At 41.4% G+C, this 23,347-nt stretch overlaps 3 protein-coding genes across 3 annotated transcripts in view; all 3 read right to left on the bottom strand.

The window, feature by feature from the left end:
- The window catches only part of LOC145447653 (epidermal retinol dehydrogenase 2-like), a 118,884-nt gene that overhangs the window by 12,924 nt on the left and 82,613 nt on the right, over positions 1-23,347 (bottom strand). The gene's annotated exons all lie outside the window — the stretch shown is intronic.
- LOC145447649 (uncharacterized) lies at positions 751-4,500 on the bottom strand. Its single transcript, XM_080325900.1, has 5 exons — positions 4,354-4,500; positions 3,270-3,298; positions 2,550-2,762; positions 1,494-2,487; positions 751-987 (listed from the first exon to the last, which is right to left on the bottom strand). Exons 1-5 carry the CDS (start codon positions 4,405-4,407, stop codon positions 892-894), a joined length of 1,386 nt encoding a protein of 461 aa, XP_080182026.1. The 5' UTR covers positions 4,408-4,500; the 3' UTR covers positions 751-891.
- On the bottom strand, positions 5,784-16,153 carry LOC145447645 (uncharacterized). The gene is made up of 12 exons (XM_080325891.1): positions 15,781-16,153; positions 13,930-14,049; positions 13,733-13,855; positions 13,492-13,647; positions 13,300-13,434; positions 12,499-12,657; positions 12,293-12,429; positions 11,291-11,391; positions 9,735-9,885; positions 7,728-7,833; positions 7,453-7,610; positions 5,784-6,138 (listed from the first exon to the last, which is right to left on the bottom strand). Exons 1-12 carry the CDS (start codon positions 16,136-16,138, stop codon positions 5,950-5,952), a joined length of 1,893 nt encoding a protein of 630 aa, XP_080182017.1. The 5' UTR covers positions 16,139-16,153; the 3' UTR covers positions 5,784-5,949.

Here is a 23,347-nt window from a genome sequence, read left to right as displayed (position 1 = left end):
ACTGCCATCGAAGAAGTGCCGAAAATATTGCTGGAACATGTACCATTTCAAAATTAGCTGCGGTCTACTAAGGGCAGCATTTTCAACGAAAGCCAGGGGCGGTAGCACATGCTCCTACGCCACTGGGAGTAGTGTAGTAGATGGATTCACAGTACGTTGTCGGGATATATTTATAGTTGTACACAGCCCTGATACGATCGCTTGGAGGCTGTCTCGTTCGCTTCATTTTACGATGTGTTGTATAGTGTGCTTGTAGGCTACGAACTAGCGTCGTCCGACGATTCATGCAAATCAAACCAATAGCAATGTGAGTTCTACCGACAAACTGCTCTCGGCTGCGGACATATTGCAGAAAGTCCTGATAATCTGCATTGCAATGAGACAGCATTGTATATCACACCTTGCGATCATTTGAAGAAAGCCCTTAGGCTTAGATAGTTTCGTGAGTATATAGTAACCTCCAAATTGGGGTGTGTTCCCGGTGGCAGACAAATGAAGATAGGGACAGGCGAAGAGCGCGCCACCAACAGCCGGAGGTTGCTTTAATTACAAAATAAATGCTCGAAATTAAAAAAAGCCACGGTTGGCATCTCCAAGCACTCTCCAAATATATATCCGAATTCTGCACTATAAGAACGTTAGATATCTAGATAGCTATACAGCTATATATTACCAAATCTAGATTCAGAGTTTGTTACACTTTGCCCAGACCGGCAACGACAGTCCAGAGATACAAAATCGGACAACTCGTTTTTGACACAGCGATCTCATGTTCGCTGGAAGATATCATGTTCGTTTATTACGAATAGAAACTCGCGATCGTCAGCACGCGTTACGCACTACAAGCGAGGCATTAAACTTAAATCAGAAAGGCGAATATTGTTTTGTCCATTATGCGGACCGTCCCATAAACATTAAGAAGAATTTCATCAATTTCTCCAATTCCGACGGCTCCTTTCTGTCTTGGCATGAACATCCGTTCGGTACCTGTAATAAGTAGGTGAATAAGTGGTCAGTAACGAGTAACCTAGCCTTTAACCGTTGATCAAGTTCCGATGTGATCAGTAAGGAAGTACTTCTGCTTTTTCCGAGTACTCAGTAGATTACCGAAGTAACCATCGATTGCCTCCAATTTATCTGATTCGATTTTCGAAGGAGCTGATTCGTGCCGAAATGATCGATTCGAGAAATGCGATATCAGAAGTGATTCGAATGCATTTCGATTCAGTGATTCGTATTCCCCATTTCCAACTGTGGCGAATTGAAATCGAAGTGGACTTACATAATAGTAAGGACGGCTGATCCGAGCAAGCGGTGCGTAACTAAACGCCTAGCCCTAGACCGAAAATTGGTCGATCGTGATACAAGTCGGCATATCCGAAATCAGGATAAGAGATAATATAATGGTATGGTGTAAAATGACCATAGCAGTCCAAAACACCATGGATATCGAATCAACAACAAGGACGACTGAAACTTTTTAGACTACTCACCTTAACGTACAGTGGTTGCAATTTCAACCTGTATTTGGATTTGTTGTTTGGTCCAACAAACGGAAGTAGCTTCATGAGCAGTTTGTTGTCGCCCCCACCATTCTTGGCAAGCATGTACATGAACACTTTGGGATCGAAATGTTGTCCAACCTCGGGTGAATTCGGATTCTCTGGAGCTTGTTGCGGCAATCCATGTAAGAAGGGCAATCCTTGAGGCTGATGAGGTCCGTGTAGGAAGGGTTTCCCGTGATGTTGATAACTGTTGGGTACGTGCTTACCGTCCCAATGGGAATTTTTCTGGGGGCCGCGGTGCTGATTCATCATCTGGTACATGAGCAAATTTTTGAGGAGACCACTACCCTTTTTGTCGTCATCACCCCCACTGACTAGGCCGCTTAGGATTCCTGCTCCCCCGCCAAGGAAATTCAAGCTCCTTTCTCCAGCGGATGGGATTGAGTACATACCCTCATTATCTTGACCCGCATTCGGATGGTTAAATCCCTGGAAATGGTAGATTGTGGGGTCGTTGGTGGTGGGTGGTGGTGGAGGAGATGCGGCTGGAGGAGCTGTCGGTGGAGGAGTTTTTTCAGGTTGATAGTAGTGATTGTTACTGGGGGGTTGGTAGCCATTTGATTTCGGTGGGTGGAAGTATTTGGGATAGGTATCGTGGTGGTTGTGGGGTGGGTACTGGTAATATGCTTCATGTGGCGGTTTATATTGAGGTTTGTGGTAAGGTTGGTGGTTGTGTGGTGGGTATCGCTGTTTTGGCTTGTGATTCGGGAAGTAGTAAGGATGACGCGTTACTGGAGGACTGGTGGACATTTCTGGGACATTATCTGGCACTTCGGTTGTCGCTGGTTGCTCTGCTGGGTTATCGTCAACCACCAAGAAGTAGGCGAACTCGGTACGGTATAGCTGCCTGCAGAATCGACCTTCCTTCATGCTGCACTTGCAGTTATCTGGATCGGAGCATCCACACATTTGATCTTTAAACCTATTCGAAGAATAGTTGGTTGAACACCCAAAGTATATCCAAGTATCCGTGGCACCACTTACGCGCATACAGAAGCTTTGAATTTTTTAAATGTGAACGCAATTCTCTTGTCAGGTGTTGGAGCCGGCATATATGGTGTCTCAGCTGCTGTATCTGGGCTACTCGTGAAGCCCATGCTTGGTTTGTGGTTGCAATCGTTTGCAAGACACGATCCTGGATTTTGAAAGACGTAGGCGAGACGGTCCGCTGCATCACTGCATTGTTCATACATATCCCTGGAGGAGATGTAATGATACACATGTTAACAGTCCCTACAGCTGAAACACAATATACGTAAATACTATCGTATATTGAACTTGAACACCGATAATAAACAAAGTTATAGGACACAGCCAGGAGCACCTATACAGACCCTTGAATAAAAAAAATCGTAATTTTGATGAACGTTGATAATACAGGCCGCCGGGAAAGGTGTATATCGGGAAGGTACGTTTGGGGTTACGCCAATAAGATTGATGTCAAAAAGCCTTGGCGCGAAAATAAAGTTTGTAATTGCAATGTGATGTATGACAAAACTACTGCATAATGCAGTCAATGCATAAAATTCTCATAATAACGTGTGGGTGAAATTTTGTTATTGATATTGTTTTTATTATAGAAGATTTCGGAGGATTGATATAATAATATAACGAGATCGTGCGTGAACCCTGCAACGATACCACGATTATATGTACGTATTTTACACGCGTGACACATAAATATATTCGCATGCTTATACTCACAGGCCGCATATCGGTAACCCACTGGAGTTCTGAAAAATATTACCATATGAAACAATACATAGCATGTATTCGCAAGATTTTCTGAGTTTCGGATCCATTTTCCAGTCAGAAATAGTCTTTCGGCAAAGACTGTATCTCGCTTGTTGAATTATAAACCACATTCCATTTAGGAAACTAGTAACGACCGTTAAATGACCACTAAATGATATATTGGAATGCCACAACGATAATCACCGCGCCAATATTACGAATGTGGGGAATTGGTCCGAGTTCTAGTTCCTATTCCGTGACTGAATGATGAAGTCACGAATCCATTTATTTTCCTTAATTTATGGTATTCGCAAGCTGCGAAGCAGCAATTTTTATTATATCCGACTTTATCCATACAGAAAAAGGTTTGCTACCTGTGAATCGCTATTGGCTAATATACTCATAAGGGGTCTTCAAAAATGACTTTTTTCTCAAATCGTACTGGCTACTTGATAAAATTGTTAGGTTACCTAATTTAAACCTATACACACCAAATTTGGTTCAATTCCGACCAGTAACCGCATTGCTACAGGAGAAGAAAGTTTCTATTTATTATATAACATATATACCGAAAATTTTAAAAAATTTCTGTTCACCCCATGAAATTGTTGGGTTGTCTATAAAAACGATGCTGATCAAATTTGGTTCAATTCCAACCAATGGGAGCGGAGTTATTTCCGTCGAAAAATTTGGATTATGAATAAAATAGTATTTACGGTGACTAATTCGCGGTGCCCACCGAAATCTTCACACGGAACCTTTCAAAAAGGTTCGTGTTCACACGAACCTGAACCATTCAGAGGTTCACACCATCCCTAGCGTATATTATACTTGAGCAAATCCAACTGGATTTGAAACTTAGCTCTTGTGGATACGGAGTTCTAGCAAAAATACGGCAGCCCTTGACATGCCGAAACAAAATAATTATAAAAAAAGATTTCTAATTGTTTGCTTGCATACCACTGATCTCGTTATATCGGAATGCTTAGTTGCCAACAATATGCCGTAAAGATAGAGTCTACGGGTAACTTAAATTCAGGAATTTCCATCTTACCGCTTCTCCAATCGCAATCGTCGCAACAATTGCAAAAAACAACGGCGCAAGCATCTCTCTACGGCTCAAATGTACAGTGCTATGATATAGTCGATTTCGAGTGAAGATTCGTTGGTATGTATAGCAGCTTATATACTGGCACTAATCGACCGCCTTACAGGCGTCATCGGCGGGGATGCGATGGTTATCCAGAAATCAGTACGACGAATTATTTCCGTATTTATGAAAATTAGTAAATCGATCTGTCTCGAGGAAGTGATTATCAGCAACAATCGGTAGACACGCTAACGCGCGCTCAATCAGCGAAGGCGTCAACGGTGATCAGCATCGCGCGTTTGAAAAGAGCTAATTCTCGCGCAAAATGTTCTGTTTCCTGCGTGGCAGTGGAATTTATTGATGTAAAAGCGATCAATTTTCGTTTATGTCGTGAGGTCCAAGGTAATTACTATTAATAGCAGTTAAATTAAGTGTGACAGCGTCGCAACAATTTAATCACAGTCTTGAAAAGGCAACTTGAGCTGTAGTGACGAAATATGGCGACAATATATGGGCGTGATTATAATTATATATTGATATTCTATGCCACCCATGTTTTCTATATCTCACTAGCATATATTATCAGTAACGAAGTCCAGCATATTCTTTATCTGTGTAAATTGAGCTACTTGCTCAAGTAGTTGCGTTCTTAAGCTGCCTTGCGCAGTCACTTCTATATAGTTTTCGGGGCGAAATTTTCATGATACTTTTGTAATTTTTTCCGAGTAAAGGTGAGATTCCGGATGATTAACACCGATCTCCGAAGAACCCGTGACCAACCTTCAGGTCGAGACTCATGACGTAACAGCCTCGTTCTACATCAGTGGTCCCCCAGGGGGCGATTTGGCGGTCCAGGGGGGCGAAAATGACGAAGGGGGCGATAGGGGGGCGAAAATGGACAAAGGGGGCGACAGGGGGAGAAATCAGCCAAGGGGGCGATAGGGGGGCGATGACGCGCCAAAACGGCTGACCTTTTTTTTTTAGTCATCCACTTAGCAATGCGGACAGAAAAACGTTATTTTGAGCTCTGAGCGGAGAAAAATGACCTTCTTTTTTTTAGTCAACCCGCCGGTGATTACAGTTTGTATGCCCATTTTTCGGTACACAAAATCAGGGGGGCGATGATCGGTGTTAAGCTTGGAAAGGGGGCGATGGTTCGAAAAAGGTTGGGAACCACTGTTCTACATGGATAAGCGTATCGACCCTAACTGGACAATTGCTGTGTCAAATATTAAAATAATCAACTTTATCTCTCTAACGCGCAAACGTTACGACCTGTGAAATCGACATGCGCGGGGTATAGGCCGACGAATCTACAAAACTCCGACAGACAATCTATTCTCAGCAGCTATATCGACATGAAGCCTACAGAGGATATTCACATTTGCACAATATACGCTTTCGAGAATAGAATTTAATTGCACTTCCCCATACATGAGCTTAGATAGTTTATGAAGCGAGGTGAATTGAATTTTGTATCTCTCAATACATCCCGTTTACAGCACCTCTCCTGCCTAAAATGATTGTACAAAAGTACGTAATATATAATAATAACTTTTATCATGGAGCGCACGATGGGTAAGTAGTATCGTCTTGACCGGCGAAAGGCGTCTGACCGATCTCCGACACCCGCAAGTAGACTGATGGTCTTCCTCCTTTCCCACAGTCTTGGTATTTCGTTGCAATACCCGCCAAGTAGAGACCGCAGTTGGAGCATCGCTGGCACATTACAGGCCCACCTATTTCACCCTAAAATAGCAGTATAACCCGGAGTGACCAATTATGCAGCGCACTACTGCTTATGTATGTACGTAATGCAACAAAATAACGATGTTACTAATTGATGATCCGATAAGTGGCAAGATAGTGTAATGGTTTGATCCACAGCTACAACATCACTTGGTTGTGAGTTCGAGTTAGACCGAGTTCGACTCCAGAACTCCTATCCAAGTGTTGGAGGTTTATCTAGTCTTGTCCGCGCAACGTGATTCGCGTACAAGCGGTGTCTTAGAAAATCCTAGAAGTCGGTAAATAGGGAATCGAAAATAAAGAATATCGGCTTATGTAAAATGAACAATGCAGTCGAAACACTGAGAATATCAAACAAAACAAATTGATGATCTGTATATTTCGTTCACCTAACCACGATCAACACTTTCGTGCCGTCAAAAAAGTCTGTGGGGCTGGGTAACACTCGGTAAACAAGTGGCTGTAACTTGGGTACTTCAATGAAAATTCATCATAGCTGAACAATGCAATTTCTACTTAATGCAAAATATACTCAACTAAAAGTAGTAATTTACAAGTAATGGTAAAACTACTCCAATTGAAAGTAGAAAATGAAGATATGAAAAGTGCTCAAGCAAGTAATTATTTGTTTGCGGCATTATTGGCGTTTGTCGACTACTATGGATATTTACACCAGGTCAATTTTCTTCATTTATATTCCGTAGTTGCCGACTTACAGCACAGCCCACTTGCGGGCTTTTTTTTATAAGACTCAGCTTTCGCGGATGAGATGGCGAGGAGGGGCCAGATAAACTTCCAACACTTCGGTAGGAGTTCTGAAGTCGACCTCGACCGGACTTGAGCGCACAGCCCATTGGTGTTATAGCTGTTGATTTTACCACAACGCTTTCTCTCCACGCTGAAGTCAATATAGTTTCAAGAAATATATTTGGTCGATGGACCGCATAGGAGTTTTTCGGGGGCGACTTTTGAAATTGCGTAGTGAAACTTCGCAGCTATACCACAAAAACGCTAATGACACTATAACATGTACGTACAATTACAAGTTACCATGATACAGGTGTTATTTCGTCAATTTGAGTATGTAGCAACCCCTACGTTATCACTCCGAAAAAGTAGAAGTACTTCATTACAGACAACATCTACTCACGCATGCGTTCAACAAATGGTTAGATGTGTTATTCATGGGCCGTGGAAGACAGATGCTGTGTTACGATACGCAATATATATTCAGGAAATCGATCGACAATTGCCAAAACCAATCACGGCGACATTCAAACAACACGTTTTGCAAGCGATAGATATCTCCCTCACCGGACACGAGTCGAGCCCTTCCGGCGAACCGGCACAAAAGTGCGAGTATTCGCTTATTGCTGGAAATTCCGACTTCCAGGCGGCCTCACACAAATCCCAAGGCAAGACGCGAACGCTGGCTTCTTGGAGTGTCGCGCTGCACGAATCGCTCCCGCCATCTGTGAGTTGTATCGAATATGATGTTACTCTATGTATGAATCAGCATCTGGGACTACAATGAGTTATCTTGACATCAAGTCGACGATGCATGCTCTCGCAAGTCAATCTATACTTACCTCCTCTCCAACCCACAACGACACATTGGCGATCTTCGGTTACCTCTTCTCCATTCGGCAAACATAGTGGTGTATCATCATGCCCGGCTGGAGCTGATTGGGCCAACTAAATACATCACTCGTTATGTCGCAAAATGTCTACTGACACTAGAAAGTATAGGCCTACAAATAGGTGCAATTTTCAAATATACATCAAGTTACCGCGATACGGGTGCTATTTAGCACAGTCGGTAAGACACTGTAACTCGTAAAAGTGATTCAAACATATCCTCAAACTACTTTCAACCTTACGAAAATAGGAATTGATTTGACAAAAAAGCTTTTTATGCAGATGCTGAAGCATATTCTCAAAACATAACCATTTGAGTAAGTAGTACCAGTAAGTACAGGTTCGCGTTGTGTAGACCTACCTAGAGTACCTACTTTTATGGATGGCGCGAGGTTCACACGTTCGCGTTCTGCGAGTGAACCTCGGAAATTTAGAGGTTTATGTTTGCAAACGAACCTTGGTAGGTTCTGCACTGTGAACCTTTTTCATATATTACAATTTTTCACGTCATCGTTTGTTTAAATTACTTGCATTTCAACTTTAGACCACTCTATGCAAGGCGCAGGCAGCATAAAAATCAACACTAAACTAATATACCCCTTGTCAATCCCAAAAATTTTACTTGCTGTGTTATAAACGTTTGCTCGAAATACTCATCTTTCCGGTTGTGAATATTTAGTGACTCTCTGCTGTGAGCTTTGACCAGCAATCACATAACATCAATAACATTCTTACAATACATGTAGGTAGTCAGTGAATGATGCTTATTCAACCAATCATTGAAATTGATATAAAGAATACGTCGCTCTCTAATGTAAAAAATCAAACAGGCGTACGGGATCCATCTGTTCAATGTAAATGTCGCAGTAGTCAAACGCCGAATACCTTGTCCGGTCTGGTCTCGACCGTTAAGGCGTAGGCTGACAATCCCTTGCAAGTCCGCGTCGAAATTGTTGGCAAAGCGACGGAACATATTGATTTCATGGGATTATTATAGCATTTGATTGCTTCAGTGACGTTTAAAATGTTAGCATGTAGCCTACGTCGGTATTGAGGCATAATGTGACGTGAGTAATCGCTAGGTATTGTGTGCAGCAGTGTAGTGTACATTAAAGGGACACTGCACTCTAAAAATGATGTGGTCTCAAATTGAAGGGCAAAACGAAATAAAACTTTTGGCCGCAGCCGTTTTCTTCAGAACGCCACCGTAATGGGGCTGCAATTTATTGAAATTTCGATAACAACTTCACGCTCCAGCAGTCACGCAGAGATCGAACTTTATATCGTTGTCAGCCGATGTTATGTCGTACACGCCAAGGTGGTTTAGATACCGCGTTAAACGGATGATGTTCAATTGTTCAGTCAGGAGATTTATGTCAAAATCGGGCCTAGTGTATTATATTTCTTTAGGACATAAGGCGTGTTCGACATATTTCCTTCGTAGCATCGGGTGACACCTATATAAAGTTCGATCTCTGTGTGACTGCTGGAGCGTGAAGTTGCTATTGAAATGCTTTACTGACATGTAGGGTTAGAATTAGCAATATGACGTCACGTGACGTCAGAATGTTCACGTTCGCGCTGACACAGAACCTTTCAAAAAGGATCGCGTTCACACGAACCGGAACCTTTCAGGGGGTTCGCACCATCCCTACTGATTTTTGACTCACGTTCTTATTTTGTCTTATTTTCATTGTTCACCTCAGGTCTAAATAACCAAACTGTCAATACGAATAATAATAATAGACCTTTGTTTACTCGCCACATACCCAAATTTCGCAGTTAGAGGATCCACGCAACCACCAAAACAAAGTTATGTCTCCTAGCTAACAAGCAAATTGAAACCACTGCACTATACGAAAGTCCGGAGTGCCACTAGCGAACTTCAAGGTGCTCCTGTCACAGCGCGCCATACGTCGCCTAACTAACGTGAGAGATGGCACACGTAAAAGATTTACCTCTATAACTGTAATGGTAATGGAATCTCCACTAATTCCTTCGTCACCTTCGCTGTAATGGTCAAACCCAACTACAGTAGAGCTGTATTGTGGTCTTGCAGCTCTGTCCGAAATACCCACGTGGACCAGAGAGTCGGAAGCTACGGCATCCCTGATGACGACATATAAATGTAAATATCGCGATTTTTGTCTATGGTATATCGACAATACACGTTCACTTAGTTATAATACCAACAGGGCGTCAACTACCTTAAGAATCTAATTTATGCAGAGTTTCAGTTACCGTAACACAGAGGCCATTTTATGTGGGTAATATGACAAATCTCACCACAAAAATACTTTCTACCTTCCAAACCGAAATTGTAAACAGTAAGTATAGGTTTAATTAAAAAGTGTTCAAATAGAAGTGAACGTAGTTTGAAAATATAACCACTTGAGTGAGCTGCGCAAGTATAGGCAAAACCTGCAAAAATTTCGAATCACATCGCTACTAACCACCTTTGATCCTATCTAACCCTGAAATGCATATGCCGGTGACTCATATTTGCACAATGCACGCACAATCACCACGCATGATTCCCAATAACTCCAAATCTAGTGTTCACATAGGATTCCATATACGTTTTCGTATTCGAATCTGGTCGGACTTTTCTATTCGTAAGCATGCTAATCTCCGAAACTTGGTTATCAATAAATAAATACGGCAAGCGACGTCGGCGGTGTGCAGGCGCACAATGCATACTGCATAGTAGTTTAACCATAGTCCATAGTGTCCTATATGGTGTCGACACAGGCAAATCTCACGCCTCAGTGAAATTGTATCACGTCACAATTTCCAATTGGCTACAGGCAATTTGACGGTCATTTTTGACCGGCTTGCCGAGCATTCAATTTGGTAAAACGGGTATCAATCGAAAGCTGACTCTCCACTGATTACGAAAATATAAATTTTATTCCGCTCGTGACCCTGGAACTCCCACAATCAGCCTCGAATTTTTCATTGTTATGGAGATTGGCATTGGGACGCAACAATGCTCTCTGGCGAAACGAGAGAGTAGCTCAGGACGTAACAATGCTGTCTGGCGAAACGAGAGAGTAGCTCAAGAGAAAAAGAGCCAGACACCATTGTTGCGTCCCAATGCCAATCTCCATAACAATGAAAAATTCGAGGCTGATTGTGGGAGTTCCAGGGACACGAGCGGAATAAAATTTATATTTTCGTAATCACTGCAGAGTCAGCTTTCGATTGATACCCGTTTTACCAAATTTAATGCTCGTCAAGCCGGTCAAAAATGACCGTCAAATTGCCTGTAGCCAAATGGAAATTGTGACGTGATACAATTTCACTGAGGCGTGAGATTTGCCTGTGTCGACACCATATAGGACTATAGATAACTAACCTACGTAGGTTAGTTATCTATAATAGGACACTATGGTTTAACTCAATGATCCGCATATACACACTTCCAAGTGACGTCACAGAAGTCGATATGGACATTGGATATCCAACTTAAATGTATGCAGAATAACGCCTTGCTAACTCCTTGGTAATTTACCCGATGCAGTCGTAGCTTGAGATCAACAACCGATCAGCAACCAGAGTCGCTGCGCATCTCGTAGCTGTCGCAGCGTCCGATATACCAAGATATACCGCCCCCTTAATAGAAAAAGGTGCGCGTTTGGTGAGAATTTCTCCTGGCATTATGAAAACGCGATATATGCAATATGCATTCCCGTGCCATTTTGGAGTGGATATTTCAAAGCTCTTAATTTATTAAAACCTGTTGCTATTATTCCCCGCGTATATACAAGCCTCGTTCACGAAACTAAAAGCCTCAAACAACAGCAGCGTATGCTGTTGGCCATGGCAGAGATTCCCAAAATTTTCATTTATTTAACACTGGAACTATTTTACTGGTCTTATCTGCTAGTGCTAGAGCAACATCAGCCGAGACTGCGTTGACGGCCGAAGCATGGAAGACGCACCATCGTCAGATATATTAGGGTAAATTTATTTCCAATTTTGTAGTTAGAGAAAGGAGCACCATACCACAAATCTACTGCTAGGATTCGCGTAATGAGCGAAATATAGCTTTATACTACGTATTAGTGACTGCAGATTATATTAATATTATTGTTATATTAGGAAGAAGAATAGCAGTGACTCACAGCGCCATTGCGGCTTACTCACCACGGCATTAATAGGCTATATCACAGTCAAGCAACGATATTTACATAAAACGAAGCCGCCAATATACATTCCACGACGTATCTCGAAATACTAGCGTCAGTAAAGAGTTGTTTCAGAGTAAAATATAAATTCACACCAACACAAGCACAGCTGTCTTGCGTTGATCGATCACATATTTCAGTGCAGTGTAGAATATTGCATTATATCCATAATATACGAACAGTTTTTTTCATTTCACGGTAGCAGTATTGTGGATATGACTGATCGACTGCTAATTTAGGAGGCTGCATGCAGCAGGCCAAAAGAAAAACCTAGGATCATTACCCGTCTGAGTCCATACCTATAAAAAGAACTTTAATTCACTTACAATCCAAGGCCATATATTTTCGGTACTCCCGGCTGTACCAACTGAGTTCAAAGAATTCCCACCACAGACAGCCGTGTGATTGGCACAACACAAGGTTTCCTCGTTATACCTGGCAATCGTATCACCGTCGCACGTAACTGAGTAGTAAAATAATCATATAAATGTGACTGAAGGTCTATATATAACCAACAGGCGAAGTAGCATACTGGCAGTCGCTGGGCAAGGATCAGTGTTGCAGGATCGATATTCTTTCTTACAGGTTGATGTATCTGAGTCATCTGTACATTCTACGTAGCGAAATTGCGTCCCGGTTCCACATTCTCTGGTGCAATTGCTCCAATCATTGACGCCGAACGTTCCGTTGACTGTGAGAATGCAGCAGGCTTATAAATCCAAATCGGAATTACAGCTACTCATAGAATCACCAACGCAGCAAAATGACATTTTTTTTCTTGTTAGCGGTGGTCAAATACTCATTCAGTTACCAATAGCCTACGTGCCATGAAAAAGTAATCAAGTAATCAGTTTTAAAAAGCAGATTTGGTGGTAGGTGTCCCATGCTTTATTAGTGGTAAACTAGATGGGATAGGCCTACTATTTTCGGAATTGCAAGATGCGTCTTAACTGATAACACTACAAAAAAAAATTCGAAACAAATTTTGCTGCCATCAAACATGGGCTATTTCAGCAAGTTATTTCTATGATCATTTCAGACATGAAAGTTATACAAACCAATCCCAAAACAACTTTCTACTTTCATAGCTCAAGTGCAAAAAGTAAGTTGTTTTGCGGCGATAGGCTAAATGTATAGATGCCTCAAGGCAAGATTACGAAATCTAATGCTTCATGATGGTATCGGAAATCTAGTAGTGTTGATTTTCTCGCCGGTCAATAATACCGTGTTTTTTTGCGAACAGGGACAAAAGTTAACTACCTCAATGTTAAACCTCTGAGTTCGGGTCACATTATGCCGGTTGATGGCACTGTATACTTATTACTTATCATACCTGGTATAATGCATCGACTTTTCGATCCGTCGTTACAAAGGACACAGCCTCTGCTTGTACAATCTGCTTCGGAAACGTCGCCTGGCAAGCACGTGAAAGCTGCGCAACACCGTTCGCTGCTATCCTCGCATTCCACTGGTAAAGAAAGCACCGTAACTTACGAGATTGCGATAAGTTACCGATATCACGTACATGATGAGTCGATTTGAAAACATTTGTTCTTGTTTGTAACAATACCGTCTTCGCACCAGACGCAGCCTTCCTGCTGACACGACTCTAAGGTTGTAGGCCCAAGGCATGGAGTTAATTCTGCAATTTTTCGGAAGCATTGCTCCTGCGCGGGTCGCCCTAGTAAATATCAATGACGTTGTTCAGTTGAGTTATCACATATACAATATACGTATTTTGTGCTGAGGCGCGGTAATTAGATTACTTTCGACACACTCTTGAACTCTATCCCCGCCGCACCATGCCCGTTCTTGGGACGATTCACAAGTTTGCTTCGTTGTAAACGCCGACAATTCGACCCTGTCCGTAAATATGCACGCCCTGTTCGCTGCGATGGATGATAAAGTTTACGCACGTCAGCGTGTCGCAGTCGCGCAAAAGTGAAACAATCTGTTTATTTACCTGTCACGCACATGCGGCATTCAGGGAAATTCAATGGACAGGCAACGCATTGGTCGGGACAAGATGATTTGTCGTTGACGTCGGGTAAACAGTCGTGCCTTCTTTTTCTCTGGCAGAAATCTAGGTAACCGATAACAGTGAAATATCATGATAAGCATAGCGTAACGCACACATCTATCAACTCACATCAGTTCATTAAGCCTACGTGTGCGGTCGGGAGGGAGAGAGATGGTAACTCAATATAGATCAGTGGGAGTCAGCCGTAAATTAGAGCCGCAGGGATGTGAACTGAGGCTCAGTATATGATGTCAGCCGAGGCAACGAAATTGGGTTTATGTGATGTCCCTTCTCACGGTAAAACCAGAGATGGCCAGTAAAGAATATACTTCCAGTTCCACTTCTTCAAAGTACCCAAGTAGAATTCGCTTCTTACACTACTTACTCTGGTGCAGTGGTCCACAACCCTTTTCAGTTTGCGACCCACTTTCAATGGAAGTTTTATTGTGCAACCCACAATGAGATTTGACCGAAGAATTGAACCACAAATTGATGAGAAAAGAAACAATGTGTAATTCTACACAAGCACGTGCAATTTATTAATTATGAAGGCGAAAGTTCAATTTGCATAATAAATATTATCAGATCAAGTCAAGACTTGATTGACTTGATTTTCTTAGTTGGAAAATATCCAGAGGTACTGTGAATTGAGTTAAACATATTTTCGACCAACCGACACACGTCAAATCTTCAGTATTCCAAACGTTTTCTTATTTATACATATAAAATTTTTATTATATTAGTTAGAAGATTGCTGGAGTTCCATAACAACCACAAACAGCCCTTTATGAGTAAGGTGATAGTTTTGACATGTTAAAATAAGTCAAAATTGTAAGGTTATCTCAAAAAGTGTCAAAATTGTTTACAAAGTCAATGTTCCTTTGCAACCTGAATTTCGTTTGTATCGTAGATGTTTGCACTGTCGATGAACCATGGCCTATATAAAGGTTATGGACGAACTTATCATTTGACATTTTACAGCGTGTAGCCTATACTTTAAAGGCCAACCGTTGTAGACGGCCCATTGTCCGTTCATTGTGAATCACAAACGGTCAAATGAAACAAATTCAATTCAAATACAATTCTAACATTATGTGGGAAAACACCTAATTTACATACATGAGGTCAAAATTTGGTCAAAATTAAATTTTTAAGGTCAAAAAATGTCAAAATCTTGATTTTTTTAGGTCAAAATCTTCATTTTTTGAACAAAAAATAATTTCCTTATTGTGACATATTAAATAGAAAACTTTAACTTCACGATTCGCGACCCACGACCCGCTACTGCTGGTTGGGACGCACTGCTCTGGTGGTTATATTTTCAGACTACCTGCACTGCTTCTACCCGAACAGTTTTTAAGCAAAGCTACGTTTTTGTATACTTTGTATTTTTAAAAGTATCAAATAGTGTTAGGGTAAGTTTGCTTCACTTCCATGTGTGAAATCGTCATAAGATCCGCGTGAAATAGCCGTCACGGTAACTGCTGCAGATATTTTCAGAGATTGTACCTATATTTGTAGTGTCATTAGACTTTTGCGTTAGTCGTGAAAATGCATCTTGCTATTGCGAAGACAGCCTTTCATCTTTTACTTCCACTTGTAGCAGTTTTAACACGTCTTAGGAATCGCTACTTCTTATAATTGGGTAGATATTTACCGAGTGACTTGGTGGCAACGCTGCCTATTTTGACCATCTCTGGTTCGAAGTTGTATAGAAACTCATAATTCATGATGTTTATTCGTATTGTCATGACTGCGTGGCGACTACCGTAGATGTCTGAAAGCAAAACTCACCCAGAGACAATTCGTTCTCCGTACCATTTTGAGCTTGAACAGAAATTGCGGAAGCAGCTATCGTCAATATAATCCAAAAAGCTTCATACGACATAATTCCACAGGATATAGAAAGATATCCAACGCGTACAGGCTTAGAGCAACAAATGTAGATTAGTCGGAGCTCGTACGCCAGTTGCAACATATAGTCACCGCATTTCCGACAGGGAAGCGTCACTTCCGACCTCCGACCCAGCGTCTTATTCTGAATCACGCATCCACCTGATCTGCATTCGGGAAAGGAAATAGTTACGTCGATGGGTGGAGCATACAGCCTATTGTTTCTAAACATTTGAGATGTGATCAACGGGTCGTTCATGAGACTGTGGATTGGCTGCGTCTGCCATGGATGCAACTCACTCACAGATGGTAAAATCGCAGCGATGTAACTCTATGGAAATTTTTTATTCTAATGTAAAATCAGTCCTGTATCAGTACGCATTTGTGGTGACTTCAAAGTACAGAATCAACGAATTCAGATATATTAACACCCCCTGCTGTCCTCAGATTATTTCCAGAAACCATGCTGGCCGAGGGAACAAATGTTTTTAAATTGATCAACATGCTGCACCAAATTCGGTCGCAGTTGTATAGCCTTCAGTGTACAGCACAATGGCCGTACGAAGTCATGCCCCATCACTGCTCAACGCTCATGCTGTATATACGTTCTTTTCCCGCAAACTTAAATTTCTAAGTATTCAAGAAGTAGTTTTTGCCTATACGCATGCTAAATACTAAATTGTTTCAAGACTACTATCGGCTACTACCAATTGACAATGTTTGGGGCAAAATGGGCGAAGGAGCCGCTGCATGAGTATTACGGTAACTGAATATATCTTCGAAAATCATCGTTTAATTTGCGTAAGTCGCGAAGTCGCACTTAATTTCGAAAGCAGCCACCTCCGGCTAACTGCTCAATATGCGACCCCATCGATAGCGTTACCATGTTTTGGGATGCGGAAAGGATGACACTTTTCACAAGTTACAAAAGTTAGATTACCGGATTAGAAAACAACTGATTCTAGACTTTGTACGGCAGTGGTTCTCAACCGGGGGTCCGCGGACCCCTAGGGGTCCGCGAAGCAATTTCAGGGGGTCCTCGAGACCTCTAAATTTTTAAAATGGTTGATACCGTAATTTTTATTTTATTTATTAATTTGAGAAAGCATGAGGCAGTTTCGCACCACAACTGCTAAAACCTCATGACTCATATCATCATATTAATCGTTTGATACGAACTATCGTAGTGTGGAAATTCATTTTCATTGCCAATTTTCCAATAACTTGCCGATACAAACATATTGCTGTTTAGAGACGTTTTGTTGGGGTTTGTTGACAAAATAAAAATATGGAGATAGTAAGGTCAATCAGGGGGACTTCGTTATGTCTTCTCGATTTGAAGTTGTCAGTCTCATCAAATTAGTGAACAGTCGTTTGAAATAAAAATTTCCGAATTATTTCCCTAATTTGTACGAATGCAGGGATTAAAATCTCGCCACGAAATCCATTTTATCCTACGATAGACATAACCACTATTTGAAGAGCTTCTTGGAGGTACAGTATATTCATATTGAAATGAACCCGAATATTGTCGGCTGACAGTCGTCATAAATCGGACGATGCTGCTTTTGAAGCTAGACTATCAGATTTGGCGCATTCTTATTGCGGATGTCTTATCTACAAAGCTGTTTTTTTTATGAACACGGAGTGTTTCGTTGCTATCAAAGCATTACGCTCCAACCTTGAAATTTATATCACCAGTTATATTGGTATGCAGCCTTGTCTTGTTAATGTTCAATTGTTCATGGTCGAAAATGTTTGCTCGTAAATATATTGTAAACCCGAACAGAACAAGTCGTTTCATGACAGTCTTTCTCAGGTTGGAAAACATGATTCCATTATTTGGCGCATAAAATGTGTTTATACTATTAGATCAGGCTTTCACTTTGACGATAGGAACTCTCTGCGGGCCCATCAAAATGCCGTTGCGGGCGGGATCCGACCCGTGGTCCGTATGTTGCCCGTCCCTGCGCTAAATGCTGGACGTTATATGTTCATAAAATATATGTTTTTTTTTCTTCATTTTGGTGCCATAAATGTTGCGATCACACCAAAAGTATCGTCGGAAGCGTTATGCGGTAATACTGCATTAGCTTCCATCTATATTTGCATTCATATCAAAACGAGGAAGCGGATTTTCAAGACACGACCATGTAGGCTACTTGAAGAAATACAGTAGCAAAATTAGCTTTGAAATAATAAAAGTCTACCAATTTCTACATAAATAGTATGATGTTATTTTCAAGAAAAATCATGATTTTGTTGTTTATCACAAGCCTACAGTTCATATTTGCACAAGACAGATGAAGGTTGCACCATAATAGAGGTAAAATTGAACTAAATCTTGAGGGGGTCCGCGAGGGTCCGTGACGGTCAAAAGGGGTCCGCGAAGCCAAAAAGGTTGAGAACCACTGTTGTACGGGAAATTACGTTGTGTTGACTCACAAAAAGTCATTTTTCGACTGGACTCTGGAATGATCCACTTTATAATAATACTGCTGAAGTGTTGACTAATAAAATGTCATATTTCCAGCCCTATTTCCGATAGACCCGCCCGAACATCCGCATTGCAGATTTCACGGCATTTATGGCATTTTTAGTTGTGCCTGTCCATTAGCCTGGCTGTCAAAGCGATAAAAGTGGACGAATTCCCAAAAAAGAGGACATTTTGGCGTCCACCGAGGACATTTTCGATTTCCTTAAAAAGAAGGAGAAATCCTTCTATAGGAGGACATATGGTAAATTGGTAACCCTACCCATCGACCATATCTATCTTTCTGAAACTACTTGAGTACTTTCTGTACTTTCTGCTTCTACTTGGCGTGTCGCTGAAATTCCAATTTCTACTTGCAATTAGGTAGAAATGTACGGCGTTACTTCCACTTCAACTTAAGCAGCAACTCTGACTACTTCGGCCATCTCTGGAGATATCATATATCATAATACATGATCTGATGAGTTGTCTAGTGGCTCGAGTCATACGACTTTGTCGAACCATGTGCAATGACTCCAGTACAAGTCGAGACAATCGAAAAGTGATCGAGTTAAGTCGAGCCATTTTTCATATTCAAGAAAATGACTCGAGTCAAGACGAACCACGAAAACATTGCGACTCGAGTCATTGCAACCCTGGAATAAAGTAAAAAAACCTGTGATCGCACTGCTACATAACTTCTGACTCATCAGAGATGAGCATGGATTAGGATTAGGTTTTCAAAAAACAGGATTTGTGAAATTTTGCTGGATTTGGATTAGACATTTTTTTCGGAACGGATTAGGAATTGGATTGGATTTACCTATTTTCTGGGAGATTGAAATGTCGTGTGGCGAATGGCGACAAACTTTATTCAGATCAGTTATTAATGTACTTATGGTTACTAAGTTATCTTGAATCAAGTGAATCGTTGGTTGTGAAAGAAAATTTTCGAATCCCTCCATTGCATAAATTGGTATTTTTTCTGAATTTCCAGTTGGAATCGGATTAGGATTGGACATGGACTTGAATATGAAAAAGTTATGGATTAGGATTTGGATTTGGATTTGAAGGTTCGGATTTGGATTGGATCAGGACATAGAAATTTCAAATGCGCTCATCTCTGTGACTCATACGTCTCAGCCTTTCAAAGTTACTAGGTCTAACTATATCCCTTAAATATGCACATAATAATAGCATGTCAAATTGGGCAACAGCTATTTCTTCACATCTCACAGTTTCTTTGGTGTTGTGACCAGGGCTTTTGAGCAGCCGTAAATTTTCATTGCTCCAGCTCCGGCTCCGGAGCTTTCTTCTATCATACTAGCTCCGGCTCCAGCTCTGGAGCCGCATTATTACCACTGCTCCGGCTCCGGCTCCGGCTCTGAAAACTATCGAAGGTGTCTGTCTATATCAGGGGTGGGCAACCCGCGGCCTGCGGGCAATATGTGGTCCGCGAGAAGGTTTTGAGTAGCTCGCGAGCTAATTTCCCATTATATTATCGAAATCCTGTTATATTATCGAAATTAAATTGCTCAGATTGTGAACTTGCAAGGCCAACCAAAAATATGATTAGTCTGTCCGCGACACTTGGGATGTTGATGACTAAAATATCAGTTCCGACGCATTGGCAGTTCCAGGGTCCAGTCACATTTTAGTAAATCGTCGTGCATTACAATAAACTAAAAGAGTAGTAGAATTTTTCTTCGCGCTTCGTGCGTTTAATTGTCACACGATTTTTTGCTTTGTAGCCTACCCCCCCTGAAAATGAAAAAACGCCTGATTTATCCGATTGAGTCCAACTATATTCGAATTACGAGAGAAAGTCTTTTCGTGTTTGCGCTCGCAGAAAGATCGTCGACGATGAAATGTAGGCACAAAATGATTGTCGTATTATTAGCGGAAATCTTCGATATCGATATGTCCAGATGCCAAATAGTCCTGTCCTTGCAAACTGAGCCCAGCGGGCGGTATATAGTCGACCCGCAATATACCCAAGTATTAATAATAACTTTCAAAATTTTACGCGTCCATGGCGCGACTAGTGGGCAGCACAATCGTTCGTCAATTTCATGTGGCCCTTTAGCTGAAAAGGTTGGCCACCCCTGGTCTATATAGATTACTAATTTACTCGTAGGTTAGTTATCTATAGTAATCTAGAGTCGGTGACGTCATAATGAATTACATACAGCTCAATTCAATCTTTAAATAAGCGATTATTATTAAAACTGTAACGGTAGTAAGAGCAATATGGTCGGACATCACGACCTGATCAATAGAAATTCGATTTGTACCAAAAACCCAATGTTTTGACGTTCGATATTGGTGCACTCGTTCCGTTACCAGTCCATCCGATGTCGATCAAGTTTATCGGAATATAATATTTTCCCGTTGATACGAATCGAATAATCGAATTAAACACTGTGCCATGCACATTGCGCCATGCCCATAACGAATTAAACTATGCAGTATGCAGATTGCACATTGCACATTTACAAGTCACAGTGCGCGATAATCCGAGAATACTAGAGTATCAAACAGACATCAAGAATGAATTTACGAAACAGATGATTACAAATTGGAAATCGCGTATCAAATCAGTAATTTGTCTCCATCATAAAATAATATGGGGTCCTGACATCGCATTGAGTAGCTCGCACCGCGAAACGAAAATTGTTCGCTGAGTGTAACGGCGATTTAGGCTACTCTTCTGCCATCCCCTATTTACGCTCGAAAATCCTTACTGGAGTGAATGACGATCATGCCCAGTAATGAATTCCAATTCGCATGCATAATTGCATACTCGATAACACTGTCCAATTTCGCGGCCCGATTAAAGAACTATCACGAAAGAACCAATATTTGCTCATCCGATTCATAGCAACGGTGAGATGGAATTTTTCGGCTCCCTGCTTGTCATATCGACATGTGCAACGAATTCACGTTTTTATCCTCTCTCCCATTTTGCGTAATACATAGTGATCATTATTTTCAAACCGTACTATTGGCCAACAAGGTTGTGCTGATGATGAAGTTGCGGGTATGCGGGTATACTCACAATATTCACAGGCATATCTAGCATACCGAGGTTCAGCACTCATGTATGAAAATTGAACATTGAACATATGACTGCTCTGCTGTTAAATCCCCAGGAACATGGTTAGTCGGAAAAGGAAGCGCCAAAGAGGAAAAGATTGTTAATTTCGCGAAGGCCTGCTGTTGAATTATGTGAACTCGGCAGATATGGTTGTTGCATATATAATAGCATCTTAAGAAATGCGTCGGAGCCGGAGCTACCCCTCAAATAACTATCTCCAGCTCCGGCTCCGGCTCCGGCAGAATTTTATGTGGAGCTCCGGCTCCGGCTTCAGCTCCGGCAAAAATGCACAGCTCCGGGGCTCCGGCTCCAAAGCCCTGGTTGTGACTCGGTTCAGTGTCGCGGTTCCATAACCTTTATTGCCGTCAGCTAATATTGCATCGATTGAAACCCAAACGGTGATTAATGAACTAAATTATATTTTATGTGGGCTATATATGTTTGATAATGAAACTTTCCACACGTATTATTGATTTTTAGATCAATAGATTGGTGCGGCCCGCAAGCGATCAGAAATTCGGAATCCGGTCCGCGGCCCAGATTGAGTTATACCTTAGCCCAATTATAGCCCGTGTTGCGAAAGACCGACGATGTGAGAAACATCGCTCTAAATTATATTATTAAAAAGCATAATACATACAAAGGCTATTAGAGTTACCATCTCGTGCCCCAAACTCTGAACACCCTTTAGCGCCCCTAGCGGGTTCTAAAATGAGATATGAACACATATGACGTCACAGTGGCAATGCTTTGCTTATGGATTGTAAACCATTCCCGTGCCAGGATAGACGAAGACGCGAGGAGATAAATGTTTACCCCTCATGACTGACGCATACTGACCAAAGCCTTTGTTACGAAATGGCCGGCGCCAAATAGACCTGACTTTGATATCTGACCTGCGGTAGAAATGCGACTCGCACAGGAAAACATTTCCCCCGCCCGTGACAAAGAGCGAATTTCGAATCGTACAATAGAGATTGTACTACAATCTCTATAATCGTACGAGTCTAACCGAAGTTCTCCTTAGTTTGGTCTGGTACATGTGAGTGAATCCCAGGGTTACCATACGTCCTCTTTTAAGAGGATTTGTCCGCTTTTTCGACTTTTTTGAAAGTTTACTCGGAGGACGCCCAATTAAATGTCCTGTTTTCTGAGATTTTGTCCCCTTTCTTGAAAATTTTGGTTAAATATAGGGCGCTTCGGCTGCTATTTCGGGAGCTGAGCCGGAAAGCGGGCCTTTTTAGTCAACCAATCACAAAGTCTAGAAAAAATTAGCATTTTTCCGGATTTTACTCCAGTATTGTAAGTAGTCTGAAAATTTTGAAAAAAGTCCTATTTTCAGATTTCCAAAATATGGCAACAATAGTGAATCCAATTTATCACGTAATAACAAAATAGTCAACGAAGTACAGTCGACTCTCCTTAATTCGAACACCGGATAACCCGGCCAAAATGCTTGGAAACAGAACAAAACTAAAAATTGCATGTAAATAAACAAGAAAACGCATTGCTCTATCAAGTATGTCGGACCCCAACAGTATATCTCTGGCTATCAGTGTGCAATGTGCATGTCTCTTCTTTACTTCGCCTATAGGCCAAGGTGGCAGAGATGAGCGGATTTGAAATTTCTATGTCCTAATCCAATCCTCCAAATCCAAATCCTAATCCATAACTTTTTCTTATTCAAGTCCATGTCCAATCCTAATCCGATTCCAACTAGAAATTCAGAAAAAATACCAATTTATGCAATGGAGGGATTCGAAAATTTTCTTTCACAACCAACGATTCACTTGATTCAAGATAACTAAGTAACCATAAGTACATTAATAACTGATCTGAATAAAGTTTGTCACCATTCGCCACACGACATTTCAATCTCCCAGAAAATAAGTAAATCC

Source organism: Botryllus schlosseri, chromosome 10 (genome assembly GCF_051294905.1).
Source record: "Botryllus schlosseri isolate E-star chromosome 10, Bs_hap1, whole genome shotgun sequence".
Classification (NCBI taxonomy): Eukaryota; Metazoa; Chordata; class Ascidiacea; order Stolidobranchia; family Styelidae; genus Botryllus; species Botryllus schlosseri.
The sequence above is the reverse complement of the archived record's forward strand: the minus strand, read 5'-3'. Positions and strand labels throughout refer to the sequence as shown.

Coding starts and splice junctions, on each gene's coding strand:
- LOC145447649 (XM_080325900.1), bottom strand. CDS start 4,407: ATGCTTGCGCCGTTGTTTTTTGCAATTGTTGCGACGATTGCGATTGGA. Junction 3,299..4,353: donor CGATTGCGATTGGAGAAGCG/GTAAGATGGAAA, acceptor AATATTTTTCAG/AACTCCAGTGGGTTACCGAT. Junction 988..1,493: donor TGCAACCACTGTACGTTAAG/GTGAGTAGTCTA, acceptor TACTTATTACAG/GTACCGAACGGATGTTCATG.
- LOC145447645 (XM_080325891.1), bottom strand. CDS start 16,138: ATGAACGACCCGTTGATCACATCTCAAATGTTTAGAAACAATAGGCTG. Junction 13,435..13,491: donor TTTTCAAATCGACTCATCAT/GTACGTGATATC, acceptor TTTCTTTACCAG/TGGAATGCGAGGATAGCAGC. Junction 11,392..12,292: donor AAAATATATGGCCTTGGATT/GTAAGTGAATTA, acceptor TTTTCTATTAAG/GGGGCGGTATATCTTGGTAT.